This window comes from Osmerus mordax, chromosome 14 (genome assembly GCF_038355195.1).
Source record: "Osmerus mordax isolate fOsmMor3 chromosome 14, fOsmMor3.pri, whole genome shotgun sequence".
Lineage (NCBI taxonomy): Eukaryota > Metazoa > Chordata > Actinopteri > Osmeriformes > Osmeridae > Osmerus > Osmerus mordax.
In genome coordinates, this window is record NC_090063.1 from 10990827 (window position 1) to 11016641 (window position 25815).

The following is a 25815-nucleotide window of genomic DNA, read 5'->3' on the forward strand; positions in this document are numbered from 1 at the left end:
TAGGTGGTGTCCCACGAGCCCTCCACGCGCAGCGTGTACGGGTTGAGCTGGCTCACCACCATGCGCCCGTTGTTCTGCTCCGTGGCGTACACCACCCACAGGCCGTTTTCGTCCACCGCCAGGTCGATGTCCGACTTGCCGCCCCAGCGGTACGGCGACGTGTCGTGGTAGTTGGCGTTGGCGATGATGGCTTCGCCGCTCTTGATGCGCGTGCGCAGGTCGAACTTGACGATGTTGCGCGTGCGCTCCTTGTTGAAGAACAGGGCGCCGTCGTACACCACAAAGCCTGTGCCGTCCACGCGGTGAGGGAGCTTGTAGGTGGTGGTCGGCCGCCCGGCCACAAAGTCCTCCTTGGAGGAGTACTCTGTGAGCGTGTCTGTGCGGTACGGCGTCCAGGGCATGTAGTAGATCTTGTCGGAGGCCTGGAGTGGGTCTTTGCACCACGCGCCAGACTGATGGTCCGACTCAAAGAGGTGCTCGCTCTGGTAGACCCCTCGGAGAATACCTGGGCACAAGAACACTGGTGGGGGGGGGGGGGGGGACAATAGGGATTAGATGTTAACAGAAGCCCTACGACAACAAATAATCCCTGTTAATGTTGTGTTTGTTAACATGCTATCATATTATTGCTCATTATTGCTATTTTCCTCTAGCTCTAACGGGCCTTTCTTATTTCATGTCAGGTTACCAGGCTTACTAACTAACTGTGTTAACTTTAACTGAGCCTTGAGCATTTCAACACACGGAGGAAAAAAAATCTGTTGACCTTGGACACGGCTGGTCAAGTGTCTGTCATTCAGCTGATCAATAACCGTCTCTCAGACAAAGACAGGAACAGCAGAGGAAACAGAGGAACATTTAGTGCCCCCCTCTCTCACCCATTCCCATCCTGCTCTCCACCCTCCCTCCCTCCCTCCCTCTCTATCTCTCTCTCTCTCTCTCGCTCTCTCTCTCTCTCTCTCTCTCTCTCTCTCTCTCTCTCTCTCTCCCTCCCTGCCTCCCTTCCTACTCATTAGCTTCCACTCGCTGTTCTCTTTTCTATTTCTGTCAGAGAGTGAAGCTGTCCAGCTCCTTTATCTCTCTTGCAGATTTAGGGAACGTTCCAGTCATTTGTTTCCCAGACCAGAACTCTGTATTCCAGAGTTCCAGAATACCGCAATCTGGTTTTATGACGCTGATGCTGGGACTTGTAAATTCTATGACCATGGTCATGTGACTGGAATGCATGTCACTCTAATATCCAGATGTGGTATTTTTTTGTTGTTGCTGTCATTCCCCATTGTAGAATTCCTGTTCAGGGATTCTGAAATGTTGATGGACTTCCAGCACAACGGCTACTTGGATGTGAAGATATCTCTAGGTTTTCATGAAACAGATGCATTCTGTTCTAGATGTTGGAAATGTGTCCTATTTGTTAGTTGAAGCCGTCTTTAGCAGTGTGCATGTATCAGTGAAAATGACATATGTGCTAGTCAACACAACAAAGCTCAAACTAGGGATTGAGTTGTGAGCCAATCAAAGCTGAGAACTGGTTTGAAGTCACCTCTCTAACTGGGAGATCAAACTATTTTAATATAGTGCTAGTCAGCTTGAAAGGCCTGTCGCTCTGTCACATGGTACAAAGTGTGGCGGCTCTGGCATCGAGTGGTGCCGTTTGACAACGAAACACTGTCACTTCCAAAAACTAGCTGTGTGACAGGACGAACACAGACATATTCTCTGTGAAGGAGTGTGTGTGTGTGAGAGAGAGAGAAATGTGCACTGACTTACCTTTCTGTTCCACTTCTGTTCCAGCCATTGCAAAGAAGATAAGAGGAGAGAAGACAGAACGATAGACAGAGAGAAAAAGAGAAAGAAAGTGAAAGAGAGGGGAGAGAAAAGACAAAACAGATTAATGATGCAATAATAGGAATATTATCATAATACAATCGTGGATCTCTGTGATGGCTCTCATATTTCAGTGTAACCTTGTGGAAGGGCCTGGGTGTTCTTCATGTGAGATTGGTAATAATGTAACCCTGGAAGAGGGAACTTTGGAGGTCTGACAACTAATATATTTCACACACACACACGCGCACACACACACACACACACGTGCACTAATGCAGGCATGTGCTCGCATGTTAACACAAACACACAAAGACACACACATCCAAACAATGTTGCTTCTCAACAGTTGAACAAAACAATGCAAATTAAACTGAGATCATGTGCAGTTTAATATATGCAAATAGCGACAGAGAAAATGAAAACCAGGAAATATAAATGATTACTGGTGTAATACCATCACGATCACAGATGCTTTCAAATTCTTGCTGGTGAGCTAATGTCTGTATGTGTGTCTGTTGGTGTCACACACAAGTGTTTTATGGTCAAACACCGGCTCTTCTACCTCTCCCTATTGTGTTCTCTAAGTGTAATCCTCAGTGTACTTCACTTCTGCCCTGAATGAAAAGCACACCCACACTCACACAAAGATACTATACAGTGCACACGCACACAAAAAGACGCTATTCTCAATCCTCTTAAAACATGTGAATTCCATTTCACCCTGCACCCAGGGGAACGGGATGGAATGTGAACATGGCAGCAACCTAATCCCACCTCACTAACCCCTCACTTCTTCCATCTAGAGTGGTAAGAGACACACTGGAACACTGAGAATGGAACTGGTCCCTGGGGTTACGGTATGGTGGGAAGGGAGAGGGGAGGAGAGGAGATAAGGAGATGGAAGGAGAGTAGAACAGAGGAGAGAAGATGATGGGATGAAAGGAGAGGAGAGGTATGGACAGGTGTAGGGGAGGGGAGAGGGAAGGAGGGGAGTGGAAAGAAGACAAGAGGATAGTAGAGGAGGTCTGGATGGTCCAGAAACGATTGATGTTTATATATAGTACATTCGTGTACACATGAAGTGATAACAACACGCAAACGTACGTTAGCACACACACGCACACACTTTCGCAGCCATTAAACGTTTCCCTTCATGAAATATGCAGCAAGCCTGGTGAGTCTCGGAACAACTGCTCCAGTAAATAAGCCGTCTTAGGGAGGGATGGGAACGTGTTAAACTGAAACGTGTGTCTCGGACTGTTAAACGCATAGAATGGGTTTTACTGGCATGATGCGTTCCCTGTGAAGCATTCTGGGAAAGAGGCGGGTCAGAGACGGGTGGGGGGGTTGGGGGGGTTCAAGGTGGCGGGCCAGTAATGGATTGCAAACGATAGAGAGTGTGCAAACAACAAACGTCTTCAAAATGGCATACAAAATGTCAAACAAATGTCATTCAATTTGTTTGGCTCTCCTCACACAGCGCCTGGATGGGCGGTGACTAAAGGCTGCGCCGTATCGCTCGTTACAGAAATACTCCATTGGTGTGGCTTTGATTGAATACGTGAGATAACGTAGGGGGGAGGGAATGTGTTGGTCAAGGTAAGATGCTCCACTAATGGAGTTCTGGAGCGTTCAAATACACTGTATCGACAGGAAAAGTAGAGCAGGCGCATTTGTGCGTTCTCAATGTTTTTAGGCGAGGTTATATTACTGGGAGAAAAAAAATACTTGAGGAAGGGGAAGAGTGATTTTTTAATTTCATATTTTGGCTTTTGGATGGTTGTGTTATTTTCAGCAACTAATCTGAGATAATCTTAGCAGCTCAAATCGATGTCTCACGACTGGTTTACTCACAAAGAAGCATACGCACACACATACATGTAGATGCATACACACACCCACACACAATCACACCATCTCACAGACCTCTGTTGTACACCTATACATAATGTACATCTTTTAACTTTCACGTATGTACACTTATGAATGAGTGAATTCATTTTAAATGTTTTTTTCTCATGCGTATTTTACCATGTGTCTTACGAATTGCCATTGAGTTTGAAATGTGCTGTTCAAATAAACTTACCTTGCCTTTCCTTAAACCTGACAGGTCGGCAGAGAGGAGATAATTAGCATTTTTATTGAAAACCTCTGGTTTATTAAAGAGGTATTAGACTACTAAGAGAGGTGGTGTGTGTGAGAGTGTGTGTGTGTCTATGTGTGTGTGTGTTCAGGGAGACAGTGAGCTGAGACAGAGTGTGTGCCCTCACAACTATTATCTCTGATCTCCAATCAGTTCAGCCAGCTAAAACCAAGGTCATAATTTGGAATGTCACATTTCTCTCTCCCTTTCTCTCTCTCTTTCTCTCCCTTTCTCTCTGACTGCACTTTTCTCAACCTATTTTCTGGATGTCTATACTTTTATCTGTCCTTCACACATAGATTTCTCAAATTTTTCCACGTCTCTCAGTTATTGTCCATTCCCTATTTCTCTCTGTCAATACAGTTTGCCTCCAATGACGGCGCTTCTCCATAGCACATGGTCCCCCCCCCCCTATATGTCTGCTGCGCATACAATCAAGAGAGCCCTGGTCTCCGTGACAACAGCGATGCGTCTCCTGTTGGTGTGGTTATAAAGTGATGCCTGGATGTAATCCTACATGACTCTTAATTGGTAGAACACGACAGTTTTTATCTTTTAATTAGCTTCCCTCCGAGGCGGTGGCTTCATTGTCTCAAATAGATTGCGTGGGTATGAGTAGCATATCGCTAACTTCAAGAGGTAGTACAGAGTAGGCTACATAATGTGCGTGATCAAAAATGTCATAACGAACAATAAACGTGAAGGATTTTTGTAAATGATGTTGTCATCTGTCATTGATAAGCTCACATGCTATTAATGTTTTATTGTTTACGATAAGTTTCTTTTGTATGCATGGGCTGTAATAGGTCATTGTGACCATGTGACCTGCACCTATTAAAGATGTGAGCATCATCATATATTTGTTGTTCCGGCGACTGATGCCTCCCAGCACACCAAGATCTACTGAAGACAAAATAAAGTTGATCCTGAAAATTGATCTTGCCTAGTCTAAACATTCCTTATTTGGAGTACAGAATGGAAAATCCAACAATTTTACACAAGCAGCTAGCTCTAGCTATAATAAGTTGAAGGAACTTGTTAACGCTCCTGTGTTAGAGCCTTTTGGTGTGAGATACGAGGTGATATGAATATGTGACACACAGGTGGCCCGTGAGAAGTGTCTCTTCCAACTCCCGGGATGTACTTGGCATATGATCGCAGGCCGTGGCTGCGGCAAAGACGGCAAGATAGAGGAAGTGTATGCTGCGTGAGAAGGCCTGGAACGCAGCCAATGAGAGAGAGAGAGAGAGAGAGAGAGAGAGAGAGAGAGAGAGAGAGAGAGAGAGAGAGAGAGAGAGAGAGAGAGAGAGAGAGAGAAGAGAGAGAGAGAGAGAGGGGGGAGCTGAAGAAAAAAAAAAACTTGCAAAATATACCAGGAGCACAAATTGGAGCATACATAATTTAATTACCTGTTTTGCAAATCCACCCAGATTTCAAGACCTTGGAAATAAATGTAGAGAAGCCCCTAAAAACCAGCTTCCCATTAAACGGCAGTGCTACAAAAGAATAATACCCAGGTTGCATCTTGAGAGTGCATCTCATTATCTAGGCGCCAATCAGAACCCTTGATTACTCCCTGATTGGTCAAATGTGCTCCCCAAAAGGTCACCAACGGCCAATTAACCGGCTGCGGCTAGCACTTAGCCTCCTACGCTAACAGTGGCAGTAATGGCTACTACAGTGATGGATGCCACTTCACTCTCTTAGCCTCTGGGTCTGAGTGGAGCCATTTGCACAATTCCTCTCCCTTCCTCTCCTCTCCTTCCCCACCACCCTCCTCCCCTCCCATCCCATCCCCTCCCCATAGCAGGAGCCAGTCTTCAGAACCAGGCCTAAACACAACCCACTGCCAGCAGGTCCAGGCAGCACACACTTTCTCTCTGAACTCACACTACCTGCTAATTTACTCTCCAGTCCCGGTGCACTTGCATTGAGTTCAGTGTGTGAGGTTGACGACAGGGGCAGCTACTGACTCTGGTTTCTCGCAAGGCGGGGCGAGGGGGGAACTAGACAGAGCGCCTGTTATCAGATCAACGTGGAACCCATCTCCCCGCGCCTCATTGTACTTTGGGCAACTCAATAACGTCGCAACATTACAGTATCATAATGCGGCTGTCTCATTCTCTCTCTCACACACACACACACACACACACACACAGATACGCAGTTACATTACGCAGACAAAAGGAGACAATCACATATGCGCGTGCACATACATACACACGCGTACGCACGCACACACACCATTCCTCCATCTCAGCCTCACCCACACAAAAGGATCTAAAAAGCAACTCCATCATGGCGGGGAACATTAGCATGGTGTTCTGTTTCCATCTGGTGCTGAGAGGGCTCCGATAGTCTGGATTATTTAATCTGCTCGTCATTCTAGACAGCAGGAAGGGCCTTTTCACTTCGGCGTAATTGAGTGGTTTTGAAGGGGGGGGGGGGGGGGTTGACATGTCTGTCTTTATGGAGAACGATGCAAGGTTGTTTTACGGTACTGAAGGCAGGACTGAGAAGAGATACAATAGTGGAGCGTGGTGAGGATCTGTTCTACACTACTCTGGGAGCGCTTGCTTTAGTCTGGGAAGTCGTCCGTAGATTTTATCATTAGTGTATCAGTCTTACAGTCTCGTCAACTCTAATCGCTGGATTTCTTGGTGAACTATCCTATGGTAAACATTTGTGAACGTTTAACCCCTCAGAACGCAACTCAGATCTCTCAACACAGGGTCAAAGGTCAGACCAAGGGGCTGTCTTCACCCTGTCATCCTAGCCCATCCTTCCTTCTCATTCTTTCCTCTTCCGTTCTTCCTTTACTTTGAAAACCGTCCCCCTGCTCTCAACAGACCAGTGTCATATTCTCACTCCAACTTTCCACATAAACATGTTTTCTGGTTTGACAAGGATCCTCATGCTTCATGCAGGCAAGCAGGAATATACTGTTAGAATGATCCATGACGGGATTTAGCAGAACTACGCACGTATACATAACTTAGATAGTGTGTGATCTTATGTATGTTAACTATACTGGAGCATGGGTTCTTATAAGCTCTGTAGTACAGTTGAAGTGTGATGAAGTACTTACTATAAGGGACACACTCGTACTGGACCTCCAGGTACTTGTATGTGCCAGGACAGGGGTCTGGGAAAACATCGGGCCCTGCCACCACGGCACACTGGGTCCGGTTGTTACACCTGGGGGTATCCGAGGGGAGAGGGTGTTTGTTAGCAGATGGTGTTGCAAACACACACACAGAAACACACACACACCAACCCACACACAAACACACAGGGTTCTATCTAGATTACACACATGAAGAGTAACCAAGAGTGGACTCGCGGACGCACACATGCCACACATAAACACACACCCTTTCATGAATATTAATATCAGAAAATAATTTGAATGTGAATGCACGGTCGAATGTCATTCCAGTCAGTGCTCTTCACACACACTCAACAGCTCAGAGGACATCTATAGTCCCATTTGAAGTGAACCAAGTACACACATTGGCAGGGGGCTCCCTGAGCTTCACCTTAGCAGTGAACATGTTTCTCAAACACAACGATGCTTCCTGTGAGCATGCATGAGTGTGTGCATGTGTGTGTGAGAGAGGAGGGAACAATAAACTGAAGGTAAGACCACTGTGCCCTGCAGACTCTTGTAATTAATTCCCATTATCAAGGGCCCTGCCTCCGCTGCCACACGAAGAGTAAGTACTTCCACTGTCATTAACACAGCACATGGCAATAAAGGAGTGTGTGTGTGTGTGTGTCGATATGTGTGTATCAGGTGGGGGTGGGTTGGTGTGTACAAAGTGCAGGTGTGCGTGTTGATGTGTGTTTGTCGGGGTGGTGTGGGGTGTTTGTGTGTGTGTGTGTGTGTGTGTGGGGGGGTGGGGGTTCTGTGAGAACATGTGTATGCAAAGAGCTGCCGCCGTTAATTACATAAGAAACTACACACCTCGTAAACAAATATGTGATTGGTTCGTGTTGAAGGGGGAGGGAGGGGGGGGGGATATCTTCATGATAGATGGTTTTAATATCAGAACCCTCCACCCCTACCCCATGGACAAGCCCTGCTTTATCTCAACAGGAACTTCCTGTTTTAAATAAAGATTGAATTGCAAAATGAATATATTTGCTAGAAACAAAAATATGAGACACATCGGGTTGAAAGACCCATGCCTTAGGGAGAATGAGCAGCAATTTCCTCTCTCTCTTTCGCTCTCTCCCTCCCTTTCTCTTTCCCTCTCGCTGTTCTCTCCATCTTTCTCCTTCCCTATTTCTCTTTCTCTCGCTCACACCTGTCATAGCGATAGCATTTTAATTAGCAGTATTCTTCCACCATTGATGTGGGATAGTGCACCTCACACTATGACAGCAGTCAAGCTTAAGCAGATCCTCTACCCAGTTACCAGAACATTCCTGGATGAGAAGGCACATTCACTAATGAGCCTCCAATGAGAATATTTGTACTTCCCAGACTTGATGTACTACAAGTTTAATTTATAGACATATATTAGACTAGAATACAGGCACATTTATAAATATGCTTTAATTAAAAGTTGTGGCACGCTTTCTCAAACTGTCATCATCTCGTGTCTTGTCATGAAACCATCTTGATCTGTGATGTTTTCTGGTGTGTGCGGGTCTGTGTGAGATAAGACAGTAATGGGCTTTAGTACTTCGACTTGACGTGATGTCGGGCCTGTTCCAATGATAATACCTCCATGCTTTAAGCTAATACCCCTCCTTTCTTCCATCTCTTTTCTCGCTCTCCTGCCTTTTAATTTCTTGCCCCGGTGACTTCATCATCGGTCACCTGTCATCGCCATCTTCGGGAGACATGGGGATCACAGGTGAACGCGACGGCGTCGTAGATTTTCTTGCCACGCCGGCGGCGTCCCCGGCTCGGGTGGCTGGGCACGAGCACAGACGGGTGGCGGGGCACGAGAGACCATCCACAACCTCACACGTGTCCACTGCCACTAGGCAGTCCATTAGTGATGATGTCAGTGTGCAGGTGGACATGGAGGCAGAGTGATAGGTACATCTGTCTGTGTTAGGAACTATTTTCTGCCATGACAGACTTGCTGGCTCTGGACTGGTGTTTACAGAGAGAAGATGTGTGTCTGTTCCGTAGTGAAACGCTCTCTCTCTCTCTCTCTCTCTCTCTCTCTCTCTCTCTCTCTCTCCTTCCCCTCTGTCTCGCTCTCTCTCCTCCTCTAACCTAGTTAGATTGTGTGGGCATATTCCCCTGCTTGCTCTGTCTCTCATAGCCCTCTCTCTTACTCTCCCTCTCTCATCCCCTGCTCTCTCCGGGAAGGGGGAGGGGGGGGGGGGGGTGTTAGCCAGCTCCACTCTTCCTCTATCCTCTCTCAAGGGCCTTGCTGACGTCATGGGACTGTGTGAACAGAACAGGCTCTGGTCGCCGGAGCAACCTCCCTCATACCCCTCTCTCTTTACTCTCACTCACTGTCTCTCTCTCTCTCCTTCTCTCTATTCGGCTCTTTTTCTAACCCTGTTTTTCTCTCTCTCCTGTAGTTACAACATGGACAAACGCCCCCCACACACATGCATGCACCCACCTGTCCTCAGATTGACCAAATACAGATTCAACCACATGCCAAAACACAGACACATATACAGTACATTGTGAAAAGGATAGCTAGCTTCCTTTTTGCTACTACCTTTTGATCCCAATTGGTTGATCTTTAAATGATCATTGCTATGCATTGTTTGTCAGAACCCACCCGCTACAATGGAGTGGTGTCGCGAATACGAATACGAGTGTGTCTTTTACACACAAATATCTGTTTTCTGTTCTATCAAGTGTATTAATCCCTTTGACGTTCCTCACAAAGTCAGTAGTAGCAGCTGATGCTGTATCCTGTAGTAGTATCCTGATGTTGAATTAGTAAGGAAACTATTTGGGTAGGCGTTGCTACCTCGGAAGGGAGGGTTGTGGTGTTTTTTTGAGAAGTTTAATACTCTTGCTATGTGCATTTGTATTGTACAGTTATCATCAATATATTGGGTAATGAATGAGGCGCAGCATAGAGCTGAATAGAGATGTACTAATTGTGAGGGAGATACTGAATGTCTTTTGTTGTATCATTTCCTGTCCTCCCCTCTCCTCAGCTGGGGATAGGGGTTTTCCCCAGGTAGGACAGGAAGGCCGCCGGGTAGAAAGGCCTCATCAAGACATTTTATGGTGGGAGGACAGACAGTTTGATGGGAGGCTGGTGCGACTGGCAGACCATAACTTAAAGATTTCGAATGCAAAAAAAAATATTTGAAGCATTTGGGCTATTCTGTGTGTTTATTTCTGGGATATACTTGTGGAAATTCCTCCTTTGATCATTTTTATATGTGTCCTGTCACGCTCCAACAGAGGAGTTTAGACTTCCCTTAAGTGGTAGTGACACTAAACATCCAAAGACACACATACAACATGAATTAATTATATTCCCATACCCTTACATAAACACAGAATAGGGAGAGATGATTACTCACAATAACTGAGACAGCAAGCTAAAATGCTTTAATTTCCATTACCCCCCCCCCCCTCCCCCACAGTAATTCTCGGCAAAAAAACCCCGTAATTGGCATGACCAGATGAAAACAAGGCAGTGGCCTGGATACAGTTTAGCCTCCTGGCTGCCTGCCCTCCACAGCCAGACTTAGCAGGAAGCATGGAGAGATGTTGCTCTGTCTCATGTTGGCTGGCTGTTGTTGTTACTTCTGCTTCTGTTTGATGGCCAACATATCTCTCTATTTCTCTTGTGAGGATTCTCTCTATCTCCCCTCTCACTCTCGCGCTCTAGCGGAAGTGACTGACTTATGATCCTTTTTCATTTGAATGAGCAAAGGGTGTGTGCGTTTGCGGCGTGTGTGTGTGAAAGTGTCGATGAACTGCTTGTAATTACAGAGCTGTTCACTGGCGGAGTTTAATCCTGTCTCAGTGGGAGAAGTGTCTGGGATTGGGAGTGACGCATGCAGACAAACAGCCACATCAAAGACCGAGCAGGACAACCCCAGCACCCAAGAACACCCACTGAACACCCTACAGTCCTACACTGAACCAGAACATTCCTTTACAGAAATGGACTCTAGGCATTCAAATTTTCAACATTCCAGACCACCATCCAGCTATTCTAGAATTCAACCCTGAACATTCTAGGATGCAATCCAGGAATTGTAGAATGCGATTGTGAACATTCTCAGAGTCAGCGTGAAACATTCTCGGAAACAAACAGAAAAGATGCTGAGGGTTCTTCCATACCATCTTGAGCACTCTGAAACAAGATGAACAAAAAACACTTTCCGAAGGTTCTACAAACTGAATCGTAGCTTCCTCAATAGGTTTTGTAACACCGCCGTAGAACAGCATTATTTTGCTACATAACCATTAAGATTTACCAATTGAACATCAGTGTGGGTAGCTCTCTCTCACTTCATCCTTCACTCTTACTCACTCTCTCTCACTCTCTCTCTCGCTCCGTGGGATGGGAGCTGTGAGGTTCGTCTTCCACATGCATGAGATTACATTCCTCCTGGCCTACTTTCTGCCTTATTACCTCCCTAATGTGCTCCTACACACTGATAGGGCCTGTCTAGGGATGGACAGAGGCGATGGAGGGATGGAGGATATGGGCATGACAGCGGAGGACCAGGGGAGGAGGGGCTGACGGAGTCGTTCTCATTCGGAGGTGAAGGCGACATCATTTGCGCTCGAGCCGAAGGGAGAAGCGAGGGCGAGATGTGGAGGGAGAGAGGCCGAGAGAGACAGAGCGACAGCCGCAGAGGACTGAAAAAGGACGGCGCCAGACGACGAACAGGAAGAAGGGAGGAGGAGGAGTGGGGGGGGGGGGCGGGTAGGGAATAAGTCAGGCACGGGCCACTTCACGCACGGCATCCCGTGATGCGCGGAGGCGGTGGCTGACGATGGCCAGACAAGGAGAAGGCAGGCAGAGCTCCCTGTGCTGCTCTGCTCCCGTCACGACTCATCTTCCTGTCAGCTGTCAGACCAGGCCACAGGTAGCCCTGGGGGGAGAGGGGGGGCAACACGTCTTCTCTTTGGGAAGCCCCCCCCCCCCCCCCCGGCATCATCCCCACCACCTGGATTCTTGAGCATTGTTATTCTGTGTCCTCGCTTGCTCACTGGTCACAACCTGGGCTGAATACACAAGCAGGTTTCTCACTCTGACTCAATCCAAAATGTCACAAAAAGTTACTGTTTATTTTAGATGTACACACACACACATATATACCTTGTCTGCTTGTCTGTACAGAATCTGTCGTTCTGTCACATGTACGTGGCAAATTATCCACATTATACAGTGGATAATACATTGAATATGTGTAAGATCCCCCTCTCTCTTTCCATCTCTCCCTCTGTCTCTTTCTCTTCCCCTCTGTCTCTCTCTCCCCCTCTGTCTCTCTCTCCCCCTCTGTCTCTCTCTCCCCCTCTGTCTCTCTCTTCCCCTCTGTCTCTCTCTCCCCTCTGTCTCTCTCTTCCCCTCTGTCTCTCTCTTCCCCTCTGTCTCTCTCTTCCCCTCTGTCTCTCTCTCCCCTCTGTCTCTCTCACCCCTCTGTCTCTCTCTCCCCTCTGTCTCTCTCTTCCCCTCTGTCTGTCTCTCTTCCCCTCTGTCTCTCTCTTCCCCTCTGTCTCTCTCTCCCCCTCTGTCTCTCTCTTCCCCTCTGTCTCTCTCTTCCCCTCTGTCTCTCTCTCCCCCTCTGTCTCTTACTTCCCCTCTGTCTCTCTCTCCCCCTCTGTCTCTCTCTCCCTCTGTCTCTCTCTCCCCCTCTGTCTCTCTCTTCCCCTCTGTCTCTCTCTTCCCCTCTGTATCTCTCTCCCCCTCTGTCTCTCTCTTCCCCTCGCTGTCTCGTCCGCAAGAGGCTGAAGCAACGCCATTTTTCCTTTTTCCTACTCCCAGTAACCATGACAACATCGACGTCGGCTGATTTCAGGAGGACCTTCCAGAGCTCCTCAGTTCGGAACTATGGACTAGCATTCCTCCACTGGTGTGTGTATGCAAATGTGTGTGTGTATGCGTGCAACATGGCATTGAAGACATCAAACGTGTCCTTGTCTGTTACTGAAGGTGATGGAGAAACACCCCATGCTGAGGCGCTGTCTCGTACAAGTTTGGGATCTTAATGTGTCTGCTTGTGTGTGTGTGTGTGTGTCTTTTCAATGCCCTTGCCTTGTTCGAGTGCTTATATGCACATGTCTTGTACCTATTAGTGTGTGTAAGGATGTCGGTCCATGTTTGTCAGTGTGTGTGTTTGCAGTGCGTTTGCGTGTGTGTCTGTGTATGTGTGCGAGAACATGGAAGACAAGTTAAGCATAATAATTAAGTTTAGGGAACATCATGTCAGGCTAAGGTCACAGAGTCATGCCTCTGACAGAAAGAGGAGTAGGTACCGGAGGATGTGTGTGTGTGCTTAGTTTCAATGTTTAAGCTCTCTATCTCTCTTTTTCCCACTCTTGCTGTGTGTGGGTGTGTGCGCGCGCGCGCACCCGTGTGGGCCCTAATTACAGCATTGAGCGAGGGTGACAGTTGGACTCCCAGGGTGCCGTGGGGCATCTACCGTATCCGTGGCGACTGCATGAGCATGGCGGCGTGCGCACACACGTTGGCTCATTCTCAATCTCTCTCTCTCTCTGTCTTTCTGTCTCTCCGTCTCTCTCTCTCTCTATATATCTGTAGCACACATATATCCAGACTACATGTAGGACATTTAAAAAAAATGACCCAATTTGAAGTCGAGTGGAAAAGAGAAAGAGAGGAAGAGAAAGAGAGAAAGAGGTAGGTGGACTAGAATACAAGGATACATAGATGGAAATAATAGGAAATGTCCTGGGGAGTCTTAGTCTATATGGGACCACAAACACACACACACACAAAACCACAATCCGAAAAGAGTGCTTCTGCAAGACACACACACACATACAGACACAACACACTAACGTAAACAAGCACACACACACAAACACCCATACAGAGTAAGAACAACCAGAAAGTAAGCTAATGGTCAATTTATGTAGCGGTGGTAGTCCTAGCTTCACGTAGTCAGGGTATGAAATAAAGATGGTTGTGGGGTCTATGTTTGAATGCTGCAATTGCAAATTATAGCTGATGCAACCAATAATAACTAGTCTGCTTTTTTAAAGGCTTTTGCTTGGGCGATACAAAAGATTTTCACCATTTCCAGCGCACATTTGATGAAGTGGTATTACCTTGTTGTCAGATAAGTGTCAATCAAACCAATAAACAGCTTCCATTCTCCACACGTTCATGAAGCTGAATGGAACAGCAGAAGGTTAGGCAGCAACACCAGCTTCAACCTTCTATAATTCAGAAAGGCAGAGAGGAAGAGAACTTCAGAGGCTTATACGCACTCTCCCAAGCGAGTGATTCACAGACATGCACTCCCGCACACACACACAATCACACATGCACACACAATGAAACACACACAGAGACACACACACGCACGCACACACACACACACACACACACACAAAGGCTCGTGCTTTGAAGCCTCAGACACAGCTCTAAAAGACAGGCGGCCAGGGGAGGTTGACCAAGCAAGAGAGGTGATGAGTGATTCTGTGTGTGTGTGTGTGTCTGGACATGTGTGTCTGCATGTCTGTGCGTGTGCTTGCATGTGCATGTGTGTGCATGTGCGTTATGTGTGTGCATGCAGTTTGTTGCATGCACACACATGCACACACGTGTTAGCGTGCGTATGTTTGTGTGTGTCGCCAGGGTCCCCTGAGGTCTGAGGTGCCAGCGATCACTGGGCTGGGACCAGCCAAAGGGCGGCCTCCAGCCATCAGGCCTGGCACAGGTAGCCCTCACTGGGGCGAAGGCCAAATTGAAGCCCATGCTTCGCCCCAGGATCTGGCCTAAAGCCTCGCTCTCACTTCCATACGAGCCCAGGGAGAGGAAAAAGAGGGTAATTAAAAGAATCTGAAGGAGCACATGGAGAAGACAGGGAGGGCTGGAAGAGAGAGGGAAGATGGAAGGAGAGAGGGAAGATGGAAGGAGAGAGGGAAGATGGAAGGTGAGAGGGAACATGGAAGGAGAGAGGGAAGATGGAAGGAGAGGGGGAAGATGGAAGGAGAGAGGGAAGATGGAAGGAGAGAGGGAAGATGGAAGGTGAGAGGGAACATGGAAGGAGAGAGGGAAGATGGAAGGAGACAGGGAAGATGGAAGGAGAGGGAAGATGGAAGGAGAGAGGGAACATGGAAGGAGAGAGGGAAGATGGAAGGAGAGGGGGAAGATGGAAGGAGAGAGGGAACATGGAAGGAGACAGGGAACATGGAAGGTGAGAGGGAACATGGAAGGAGAGAGGGAAGATGGAAGGAGAGAGGGAACATGGAAGGAGAGAGGGAAGATGGAAGGAGAGAGGGAACATGGAAGGAGAGAGGGAAGATGGAAGGTGAGAGGGAACAGCGCACGAAACTGGGGGAGGGAGGATGGAGACAGTGAGGGAGGAGAGGGAGCGACGGAGGTGAGGTGCGGGGAATAGGAAATGAAGCGTGATGGCATTCAGAAGGCTTCTATAAAAAGCGAGAGAGCAGAGGAGCTGAAGAGGCCGTCAGAGGATGGATGAACTAACTCTGGTTCTCTCTCTGTCCTTGTCTCTCTTGTCTAAGTGCTCTTCCTGTGTATAGCGGGACACGTTACATAAAGACAAAGAGAGACAGCGAGAGAGACAGAGGGGGGAAAAAATCTGAAAGCGCAAGAGAGGGAGATTTAGGGAAGTGTAGAGGAGAAGTGGGTTCAAGATCAGAAGTAATTTCAAAACAGGAAAAAAGGCAAACGTTTGCGTGTGTGTGTCTGTGTGTGTGTGTGTGAGAGAGACAGAGAGAAACAAAGTCTGTGGACAGACACTTCCTCCATGCCATGCTTAAGTATCAGGTAGCTGGTATGTCTACTTGGATGCACTTCTCCCTGTAGCCACCACATCCCAGTTACCACCTAGCACTGGCAGAACAGCTACACATTAGCGCCGCACAGCTAGCTCCTAGCTTTTTGTTCTTCTCTCCGAAGTAGAACCGCTCCAACGGGGTTCCAACGGTCCAATATCACAGACAGAACATCCTCATGTGGCACACCACAAACCAAGGGTAGAGTCCAGGGCAAAAAGGAAAACGCTAGAGATTAAGAAAGGAGTGTGCTTTCAGAGCGGTAAAACATGATCGCAGCGGCACTTTGGCTTTGAAGCAGCCTTTTCCAGACAATGGGGAGATAGTGGAGTAAATCAAGGTACGCCAGTCACCTTATCGTGAAAGAGAGTTAGCGGAACTTCCGTGGACCACGTCCTCGTTTCCCCCTCAAGTTCTGTCCCACAGGGGGACGGTAATCTGGGTGCGCACAGAGATATCAGTTCCTCTCTAGGTAGCTTGAGAACCCTCCTGAGACCCTCTTGAGATACACGGCTTTGATATCAGCGCCAATTATAGGGGTATGAGACCACGCAGACACACACAAACACACACACACACACGCACTGGCCCTGGAACCGGAGAAGGGAGAACAAAGGAAGGATGAGATTCAGAGGAGGAGAGGGCTGAATCTGGATCAGCTATGGAGCTGGAGTTGAAAGCAACTGGGAGAGCCATTTAGGGAGATGCAGACACATTCAAATAGAAAACGACATGGATATATCACAAATCTAAACAGGGAGAGAAGGAGAGAAAGATAGGCAGAGAGAACATTTTGTAATTGGTCATTCCGAATATGATTGGTGTGTGGTGGCTGATTGTGAAAACATTCACATCTGAAGAGCCAAACACACCCGTACACACGCACATACACACATGCACTCACACTGAAACTGTGGTTTCCGGTCTGAAACACCTCTCCAGTGATTCCCACCAGATTGAGATTGGCCTCTAGCTCTGCTAATTGGAGTTTAAAGTCTGGTGCAGCCCCCAGGCTGTGTGTATGGCTGTGTGTGCTTGAGAGAGAGTGTACAGTAAAGGCCTGCACATATGTCAGTGTGTCTGGGTGTGCGTGTGTGTGTGTAAATTATGGATGACGAGGGCCATCGGAGAGGGGCCACACACCCTGCAGCTGGCTGGACAGGTGGAGAGCTAGGCCAAAGCAACCGCAGGCAGTGCTGCACAGCGAGAAATGGACAGGTGGTTATGATAGACACAGAAGGGAGGGGGAGAGACAGACAGAGAGAGAGAGAGAGAGAGAGAGAGAGAGAGAGAGAGAGAGAGAGAGAGAGAGAGAGAGAGAGGAGAGTGCAAGAGAGGGAGAGATATATAAAGCTAGATAAAGAGAGAGAGAGAGAAATGTGAAATGGAAAAGAGTGAGAAGAAAATCAACATTGTAGAATGTCCTTGTTTTACACGACATTCAAGATTAGCTCAGTGGCCATATCTCACACACACGCACACTCACTCACACACCTTCTCACTCACACAGACGGAGGCCTCCCACCTGAGGGACATAATCTTGTAGGCATCGGGCAGGTAACAGCGGGTGTTCTCCATCTGGGCGGGGTCAGAGTCGCAGATCTTGTCGTCCGTGCGGCCGTAGTTGGCGCTCTCGATCATGATGACGTCGGTGCCCGGGCAGCGCAGCTCGATGGGGTATGACTCGCACGACAGCTCCCTCCTCACCACCGCCATGGGGATGGGGGCGCGGCCCAGTGCTGCAGAACAAACACACATTATGTTAGGTTGTTTTACACCCACATACATACATAGGTTAGTATGCTCTACAAACCGCATATGTTGGTACTTTGTACATACACACATCCATTATGTACGAATGAGCTCCACACACGTGTGGTGAGAAGCTGAGAGCTAGATGATTCACAGATTGGATGAACTGAAAGAAGAGGGGGAGGAGGACAAGAAGACAAGTAAAGAGTGAAAGAACTACTGAGGATCAAAGTGGACATGTGTTTGACTTCAGAATCAGAATCAGAATCAGAAAGGGATTTATTCGCCATGAAAGTTTGCACAGACAAGGAATTTGCTTTGGCAGGAAGGTGCATACAATAAACATATACCTAAAATTTAAATATGTGGACTAACTATACTAAGGGTACATAAACTAGCAGTACTAAGTGGGATAAATATAAGTTGCCGTAAATTACAATATAAAAATACAAAAATACAAATATTACAAAAAATACAAATGTACAAGATACCATGTTGTGGTGCAGTGCAAAAGCAGTGTGTTTTAAGCAATAAGTCATTTGAGATAAGTCATTTGATCTAACAGACTTGCAGTCTGTTAGATCACAAAAAATGCACACACACACACACAACTCTTGGGTTAACTATCTTTGAAGAAGGCAAGCCAGCCAAAAGAACCCCCTTTCTCTCTCTCTCTCTCTCTCTCTCTCTCTCTCTCTCTCTCTCTCTCTCTCTCTCTCTCTCTCTCCCTCTCTATCCCTCTCTCCTACTCTCTCTCCCTCTCTTGTACTATCTCTCTCTATCCCAATCCTCACTTTCTTTCTCTCTCTCTCCCACTCTCTCTCTCTCTCTCTCTCTCTCTCTCTCTCTCTCTCTCTCTCCCTCCCTTCTTCCCTCTCTCTTTCTCTCTCTCTCTATCTCTGTCATGGTAACCATAGCAACCCTGTCCTTCCTCCCTGCCTGTTCTGGCTTCTCATTGGCTGCCGAGCAACATGGTTACACGGATACAGCCAGGAGCCAGGAATGAGCTAAGACACACTTCACTGAAGCACCTAATATTGCAGTTCACACCATTACTGTGACACACACACACAGTAACACACATGTATGTAAACTGGAAAACTGGAGGAATGCGCATACAAATTCATGTGCACCCAGGCACATACACACTGGCATTATACAATCTCTCTCTCTCTCTCTCTCTCTCTCTCTCTCTCTCTCTCTCTCTCTCTCTCTCTCTCTCTCTCTCTCTCTCTCTCTCTCTCTCTTCTCTCTCTCTCTCTCTCTCTCTCTTTCTCACACACACACATACACACACACACACATGTACAACAGTGAGCTGGAACCAATGGTCCATGCACCTTCTCCAGGATGGAGGCCTTTCTAATGGGCCTCTGGGTCTCAGATAAGACTGACATACTCTGGCATTTACAACAATTGTCCTTAATCAAAACATACAAGGCCACAGGCTACACACTGTGTTTGAGTGTGTGTGGCAGTGTGTTTATGGTAAACATCTAGGGAGGCACATGCTATTGTTAATTGTATTGATATATTGTTTTTATTATTGTTGCTTGCTTTTTCCACAGGTACACTTGCACTTATAGCGGTTCATGTTGTTTAATTGTAACTTGTTTAACTACATGCTCTTATGGTTCTTCCCTTTGGCACTTACTTTGGTTGTTCACGTGTGCTTCATGTTTTGGCTACTCGCAATGTTTTTGTGGCTATCTTGTTGTTATGATCAGTGACCTATGCACTTTGTAAAGCTCTCTCTTGGAAGTAGCTTTGGATAAAAGCGTCTGCTAAATGAATAAATGTAATGTAAATGTAATGTATTGTGCACCTGACTGCATTGCATTTGTCTTAGTATGTGTGAATGTGTGAGAAAATGGGGGAAGGTGTATGTGTGTGTGTGTGAGGGGTGGGGAAGTGGGGGGGGCGGGGGTAAATAAAGATTGTAGATCAATAGTTAGTATTGTTAGTCAGATGTCTAGACTGGGGGCTGGGATCAGATGCTGGGGGGCAGTTTAGTCTCATGCTGACCTGCTGTGCAAGAACAGAAGGATAAGAGACACACAGCAACCCACAACTATTATCAACTTTCATTTTGTCACATACACACACACACACACACACAAATACACACATTCCACCCACCTTGCCCCGAAACCATTGTCAATCCTTATCCCATAAAAAGTCAGTATGCCTCCATAAGCCACTTTAAATGGCTTCTCCAGCAGGTACGTTAATTCATTCATTTACAAGATGAACACTCTCTCCTTTTACACTCTGGCTTCAACCATAACACTGCTCTGTGTTTAACCTGCGTCGAAAGACTCACTTCACTTCATAATGCTGTCATTTGTACAGTGTGTGAGTGTGTGTGTTTGCGTGTGTGTGTGTGTGTAAAAAGAGAACACTCACTTTCTCTCCCTCACACATACACGTGTTAATGCTGTTGTCATTTGTTGTAAGTGTTGACAGAACCTTGGCAAGCCTCCAACACAGGAGACACTGGTGGTCAGACACTCAGGATCTACCTCCCACTCTCCCTCTCGAGTCCTCTCCCTTTCTCAATGTCTCTCTCTCTCTCTCCCCCCGCCCTTTCCTCTCACTTTAGGAGTGAAACGAGAAACTGAAACAAAAAGATATTGATTTTTCTATGCGGGCCAAGGGACAGGGAGAGACAGGGAGGGGGGGATAGGAGGAGAGAGGAAAGGAGGAGGGAGGGGACAAGAGAATAAGAAGCTCATAACACAATCTCAACTCTCTCTGTTAGGGCTGCACGGTTATGGCCCAAAATGATAATGACGATTATTTTGATCAATATTGAGATCACGATTAATTATCACGATTATTTGTTGATTTTAACCAAAACAAATTTTATTGTCACTTAGGCTAATTATTACTGCTTTCACATCCATATTGTGCTACATTCCTGCTTATGTGCAAATATGTGCATCAAAATAAAATGGGTGCTCTTATTCACTAAAATTCAGTGCATCTCCTTAAAGAATAAATATAAATAAATAAATAAATAAAACAATAAAGTAAATTTAGCAAAACTTCAACTTCAGTCTATTTTACATTGTGTAAATATATTTTAGGAAGCAAAAAAAAAAAAAAAGGAATGACGCATTTTAAATATCACTCGATCACGTAAATTTGATCGTGGGAAGCCAAAATCGTGATCATGATTAAAATTTGATTAATTGTGCAGCTCTACTCTCTGTTCCCCTCCACTCTTTCGTTGCTCAATCGCCCCACAGCTAGACTCCATTCTTAATGAGGAGATAGATGAGTGAGTATGTGCAAGGCTTTCAAGCAAGCAGGATCTGAGTGACATCCGTACAATGTCACAAGCCTTCTAAATATCTGATTGTCCTCAAGCTACCGTGCTCTCGTGAGGATGTATGTGTTCAGAACAGCTATATCCTAGAAACTACTGCAATATGCCTTGAGGAACCTCATCTCCTGGCAGTAAAGAAAAGCCTATCCTATGTTGCCTGTGTGTCTGTGTGTGTGTATAGATGTCTGTTTATACAACTGCAGTGAGTATGTGTGTATACATAAAGAAGGATGTGTGTTTGTATATATACAGTATACATGTATGTCCGTATGTTTGTGTGTGTTTTATCTGTGTGTATACAGTCTGTGAGTGACAGCAGACGTTAATAGGATTAAGTGGAAGTGGGCCAGCGCACCCTGCCCCAACCTTCAAAGCCCATCGTCGAGAAGAGACGGCATAAACACAGGACTTCCCGCAGAGTGCAAAGTCTAGGCAGACTGTGAGTGTGTGGGTGTTCATATACGTATGTCTAGAATGCGTGTATACACACTTTCAAAGTAAACCAAGTGTTTACTTTATAGTGCATGTGCAATGTTTTCAGCAAAAGAGTCTGTCAGCTTTTATGTGTAAGTGCAGGGCAACAGAGTCGTTCAAAGTGAGTTGAAAGTTTTCTCTTCAGATGTAGTATATGGATTATATGTATATTCTGTATGTGTAGCTTTCAAAAGCTACACCTACATAAAGTTTACTTGTAGTGTGCGTTTGTTTGTTCTTTGACTGTGAGTGTGTGTGTGTGTGTTCTTACCCAGGGTGAGCAAGGAGAACAGTGTGCTGAGGAAGAGCAGGCGTGTGGTCCACATGACCTCGGAGGTTGACTTGGAAGTAGTTGTGGTCCTTCCTGTTGAGCCCAGACGACCACGGAGGGGGCTACTCCGCTCACAGCTCAACGCTCCTGACACCATAGATTCTACACAGAGACAGACAGATAGAAAGAGAGAGAGAGATTTTATTTTTATTGTATATTTAATTCTATTCTAATCCCACTTAGTACTGCTAGTTTATGTACCCTTAGTATAGATAGTCCACATATTTAAATTTTAGGTATATGTTTATTGTATGCACCTTCCTGCCAAAGCAAATTCCTTGTCTGTGCAAACTTTCATGGCGAATAAATCCCATTCTGATTCTGATTCTGATTCTGATTCTGAGAGAGAGAGAGAGAGAGAGAGAGAGAGAGAGAGAGATAAAAAGAAAGAAAGAAAGAAAGAAAGAGAGAAAGAGAGAAAGAGAGATTTGCGTTTTAGCAAAGCGAGGCCAGAGTTTGTGTGTGCAGTGCAGAAAGTTCACTTGGTATTCCATGCCGGTGTCACGCTGTAAAATGTATTGATGTCCCACAGTAATTGTTCATTTCATGGTCTATCACCGATAAACAATTAATTTGGAGACGAAGGCATGGAAAGTTTAACTGCAACTGGGAAGATGGATATTCATTTCTACAGAGTGGCATGGCTAGGGTGTCATGGGCATTTTTTCTTCACAATTTATTCATTCATTTTCATCCATTCATAGATGCATTTTTAGTGTTGTGTGAAGCTAAATGAGAATTCAGAAAGCAATCCTTACCACCCTGAACTGCTGCACTGAATATCTTGGAGAACAATCATTTCATGCAATTCAACGAAACCCGCCTAACCCATAATTATGCATTATCGCCATTAACAAATAACTTCATTCCACTCCTACAGACCACTTTTTAAAAACCTGAACTACAGCCTTGTGAGAAGATTAAACTTGAACATAACCACATTTACATAATTGTACATTATATCACATAAATTGTATTGTATTACATTAATAAACGTATCATCTATTGAATATCGTGCAGGACTGACTGTGGTGCCAGAGTGTCTCTGATTGAACCCCAGTTAATATTTCAGGGCTGAGAGTTGTACACAAGCTGGTCCCACTGTATTAGTCATGCTCTGGAGAGCACCCCAGTAGACACCCATCCCTGCTGAACAGCCCGCTGGGGAGGGCTGTTGTTGTTGAGAGTGTGTGTGTGAGAAAGAGAGAGAGAAAGAGAGAGAGAGAGAGAGAGAGAGAGAGAGAGAGAGAGAGAGAGAGAGAGAGAGAGAGAGAGAGAGAGAGAGAGAGAGAGAGAGAGAGAGAGAGAGAGAGAGAGAGAGAGAGAGAGATGGAGAGAGATGAAGAGGTGGAAAGGGCGAGCTAGCGAAATAGCCAAAACACAGAGGAAGAGAGAGGGAGAGGAATAAAGAGAAGGAGAGAGAGAGAGAGAGAGAGAGAGAGAGAGAGAGAGAGAGAGAGAGAGAGAGAGAGAGAGAGAGAGAGAGAGAGAGAGAGAGAGAGAGAGAGAGAGAGGAAAAAAGAACGAGAGAAAAAGAGGAGAGGGAACCAGGGACAAGCAAACAGGTCCATAGGAAATCCATCAGCTGTAATAGAGACTATTGATCCTGGTGTGACTGCAGCGTTTTGTTCTCAGCAGACAGTAATACCTGGTCATCTAAACCATGTCACGCTGGGAGAAGGAATGACACCCACACATATGGGGCCTCCCTGACAGACAGAGGCAGAGATAGTATAGATGCCATGACACAGCTCGAGTGCAGCAGCACTCCATGACCTTGTGTGAAATTAAATGATACAAAACATATTTGACATAGACATGGTTTGACCTACACAGTAAGAACCTTTATGGTCAACTTAAGTGTATTTCAACTGACAGAAAGCTGCTTTTGAATGTTCTGAACAAAGATTAAGTATGAATGATTCTAAATCACATTTAGAATTTAAAACTTACTAGGCACTCCAATTTAGTTAAAGTTAGGTTAAAGTTATGAATAAATTAAATCTGTCGAAGTATTAAAAATATTTACCAGTAAAGACAAAACATTAAACAAAAGTTAGGATGACCCTGGTTGACTTCCTGCTGTGATGACATCACCAAAGTGGCTGTAAGCACAATAGTTTTTTGCTCTATTGCCCCTAACTCCAAAAACCTGAACACTTCACTCTTGATTGATTGCTCCTTAACTCAATTGAACACGAGCCATCTGACCAGCTGTCCGACTATGGAGAGAGGCTGGGCGTTATGGAGGGAGTGTGGGGGGGGCATATGGTGGAACATCACCAGTCAAAGCTTACCCGTCATTCCAAAGAGGTTCCAGAAAACCATATGTTCTGCGACTGATGCATAATTGACCCTATCTGTGCCACTTCAGTCACGATACAAAGACCCGTGCTTTGGACTTCAGCCGATGGACCGCCAGGGAGAAACCAAAGCACCCATTGTTCCTGTCTATTCATAATTCACATCCATCCATCCATATGTTTCAGCGAGGGATGGAGGTAGGTGTGTGTTGGGGGGGGGGGGGGGGGGGGGGGGTTGCCCGGGTTCAGGGATGGCTGTTGGCTTTTAAGGTGCAGTGACCTTAATATACACATTTATGTCTTGATTGCTGGTCTTTAGAATCATTGTAATTAACAGACGGCAATGTGGTAATCTGGCTAATTTCTAATTCATGCTGTTCTTGGTTTACAAGTTTGGGTCTTCTACTGTGGCAATGCCACAAGCTCTGCAGTAACCCCAAGGGTATAAAATATATCTTTATCACGCTAACAACTGCAATAAATAAATAAGTACTAGAACCGTACTGTACCTAGCCCTAATAAATGTATCTACTTTCATCATTTGTATTATTTATTTTTGATTATTGGTTTCTTCAATTCCATATTCAAGCAATTACTATTCATGCTATTACTGTCTTTTTAGTTTTTCTTAACATCTAGTAAAAACTCCAAAAGGAGGTAGGTAGTATGTTCTACAGGGACTACATTTACTTACAGACCTTATCTCTGGTCTAATTATGAGTGTGTGTGTATGTGTGTGTATGTGTGTGTCAGCTAACAAGAGGGCTGCCTGTCATCGCATTCCTCATTCAGGGATTCTCTCCATTACTAATGAGTGCTGACCGGACTAGGCTACGCTGTCAACCGCCATCACACACACACACAAACACACACACACACACACAGTAGCCAAAAAAATGCAGTATGGACATATTTGAGGCTCACAGCCTTTAGGCTAGTGGAGCGGGGCATCTGGTGTCCTAGTGACAAGCTCAGCATGTGTGCGTGCGTGCATGTGTGTGTGTGCGTGCATGTGTGTGTGTGTGTGTTCATGGGGGACCACTCTGGTGGTCTGTTTTTCAAAGTCACTCCAGTTATGGATGTCAGCTTGATTTGAAGTTGAAACGGAAATAAAAAACATGACTGGAAAAATGTTGGTGCATTTTGTAGGAACGCATTACTAACTAAGAATGACACACACACACATACACAAATCCCAGAATGCACCGTGGCATTATGGTCCTAGCTGTTACTGGTAATTACCAGTGTGTTGGTGTATGTGTGTGTAAGTGTGTGAGGTGTGTGTGTGTGTCCTTTGAGTTGAGAGGTGTTGCCAACATGCACGGTAGTGGAATAGTCAAAGGAGTGCTGATTAGAATCTATTCACACACAGACATACAAAGACACTCACACAGTTGAATTAGGGGGATGATTTGACGAAGTGCTGCTATAGTAATAGGTAATCAACATAGGAGTGGGTGGGAATACGGTCTGTGCCCTTTCTAATGACAGACACACACACACGTACACACACGCACACACACATTCTTTTTCACCGATTACTAAGAGAAACATCATGATTAGGAACCAAAGTCCAACTTTCTGACAAAAGGTAGACAAGAACTATTCAGAAGAGAGGCCTTCGTCATCCCTGGCCAATCAGGTTAGAGTCACCCTACAGTAGTGTGAAGCCCCTATGCTACAGAAACATGGACCGCCTTG

The 25815-nt window shown here is 46.0% G+C and overlaps 1 protein-coding gene across 1 annotated transcript in view; it reads right to left on the reverse strand.

Annotated features, from left to right (window-relative positions):
- adgrl3.1 (adhesion G protein-coupled receptor L3.1) overlaps positions 1-25815 on the reverse strand; it is a 73157-nt gene that overhangs the window by 31419 nt on the left and 15923 nt on the right. Inside the window, exons 3-7 of the mRNA XM_067250311.1 lie at positions 21752-21913; positions 17449-17662; positions 7062-7171; positions 1771-1785; positions 1-520 (exon numbers count right to left, since the gene is read on the reverse strand). The exon at positions 1-520 is cut by the window's left edge and continues 281 nt beyond it. Coding sequence (XP_067106412.1) covers positions 1-520; positions 1771-1785; positions 7062-7171; positions 17449-17662; positions 21752-21908 — 1016 coding nt within the window. The 5' untranslated portion in view covers positions 21909-21913. The remainder of the gene's footprint in view (positions 521-1770; positions 1786-7061; positions 7172-17448; positions 17663-21751; positions 21914-25815) is intronic.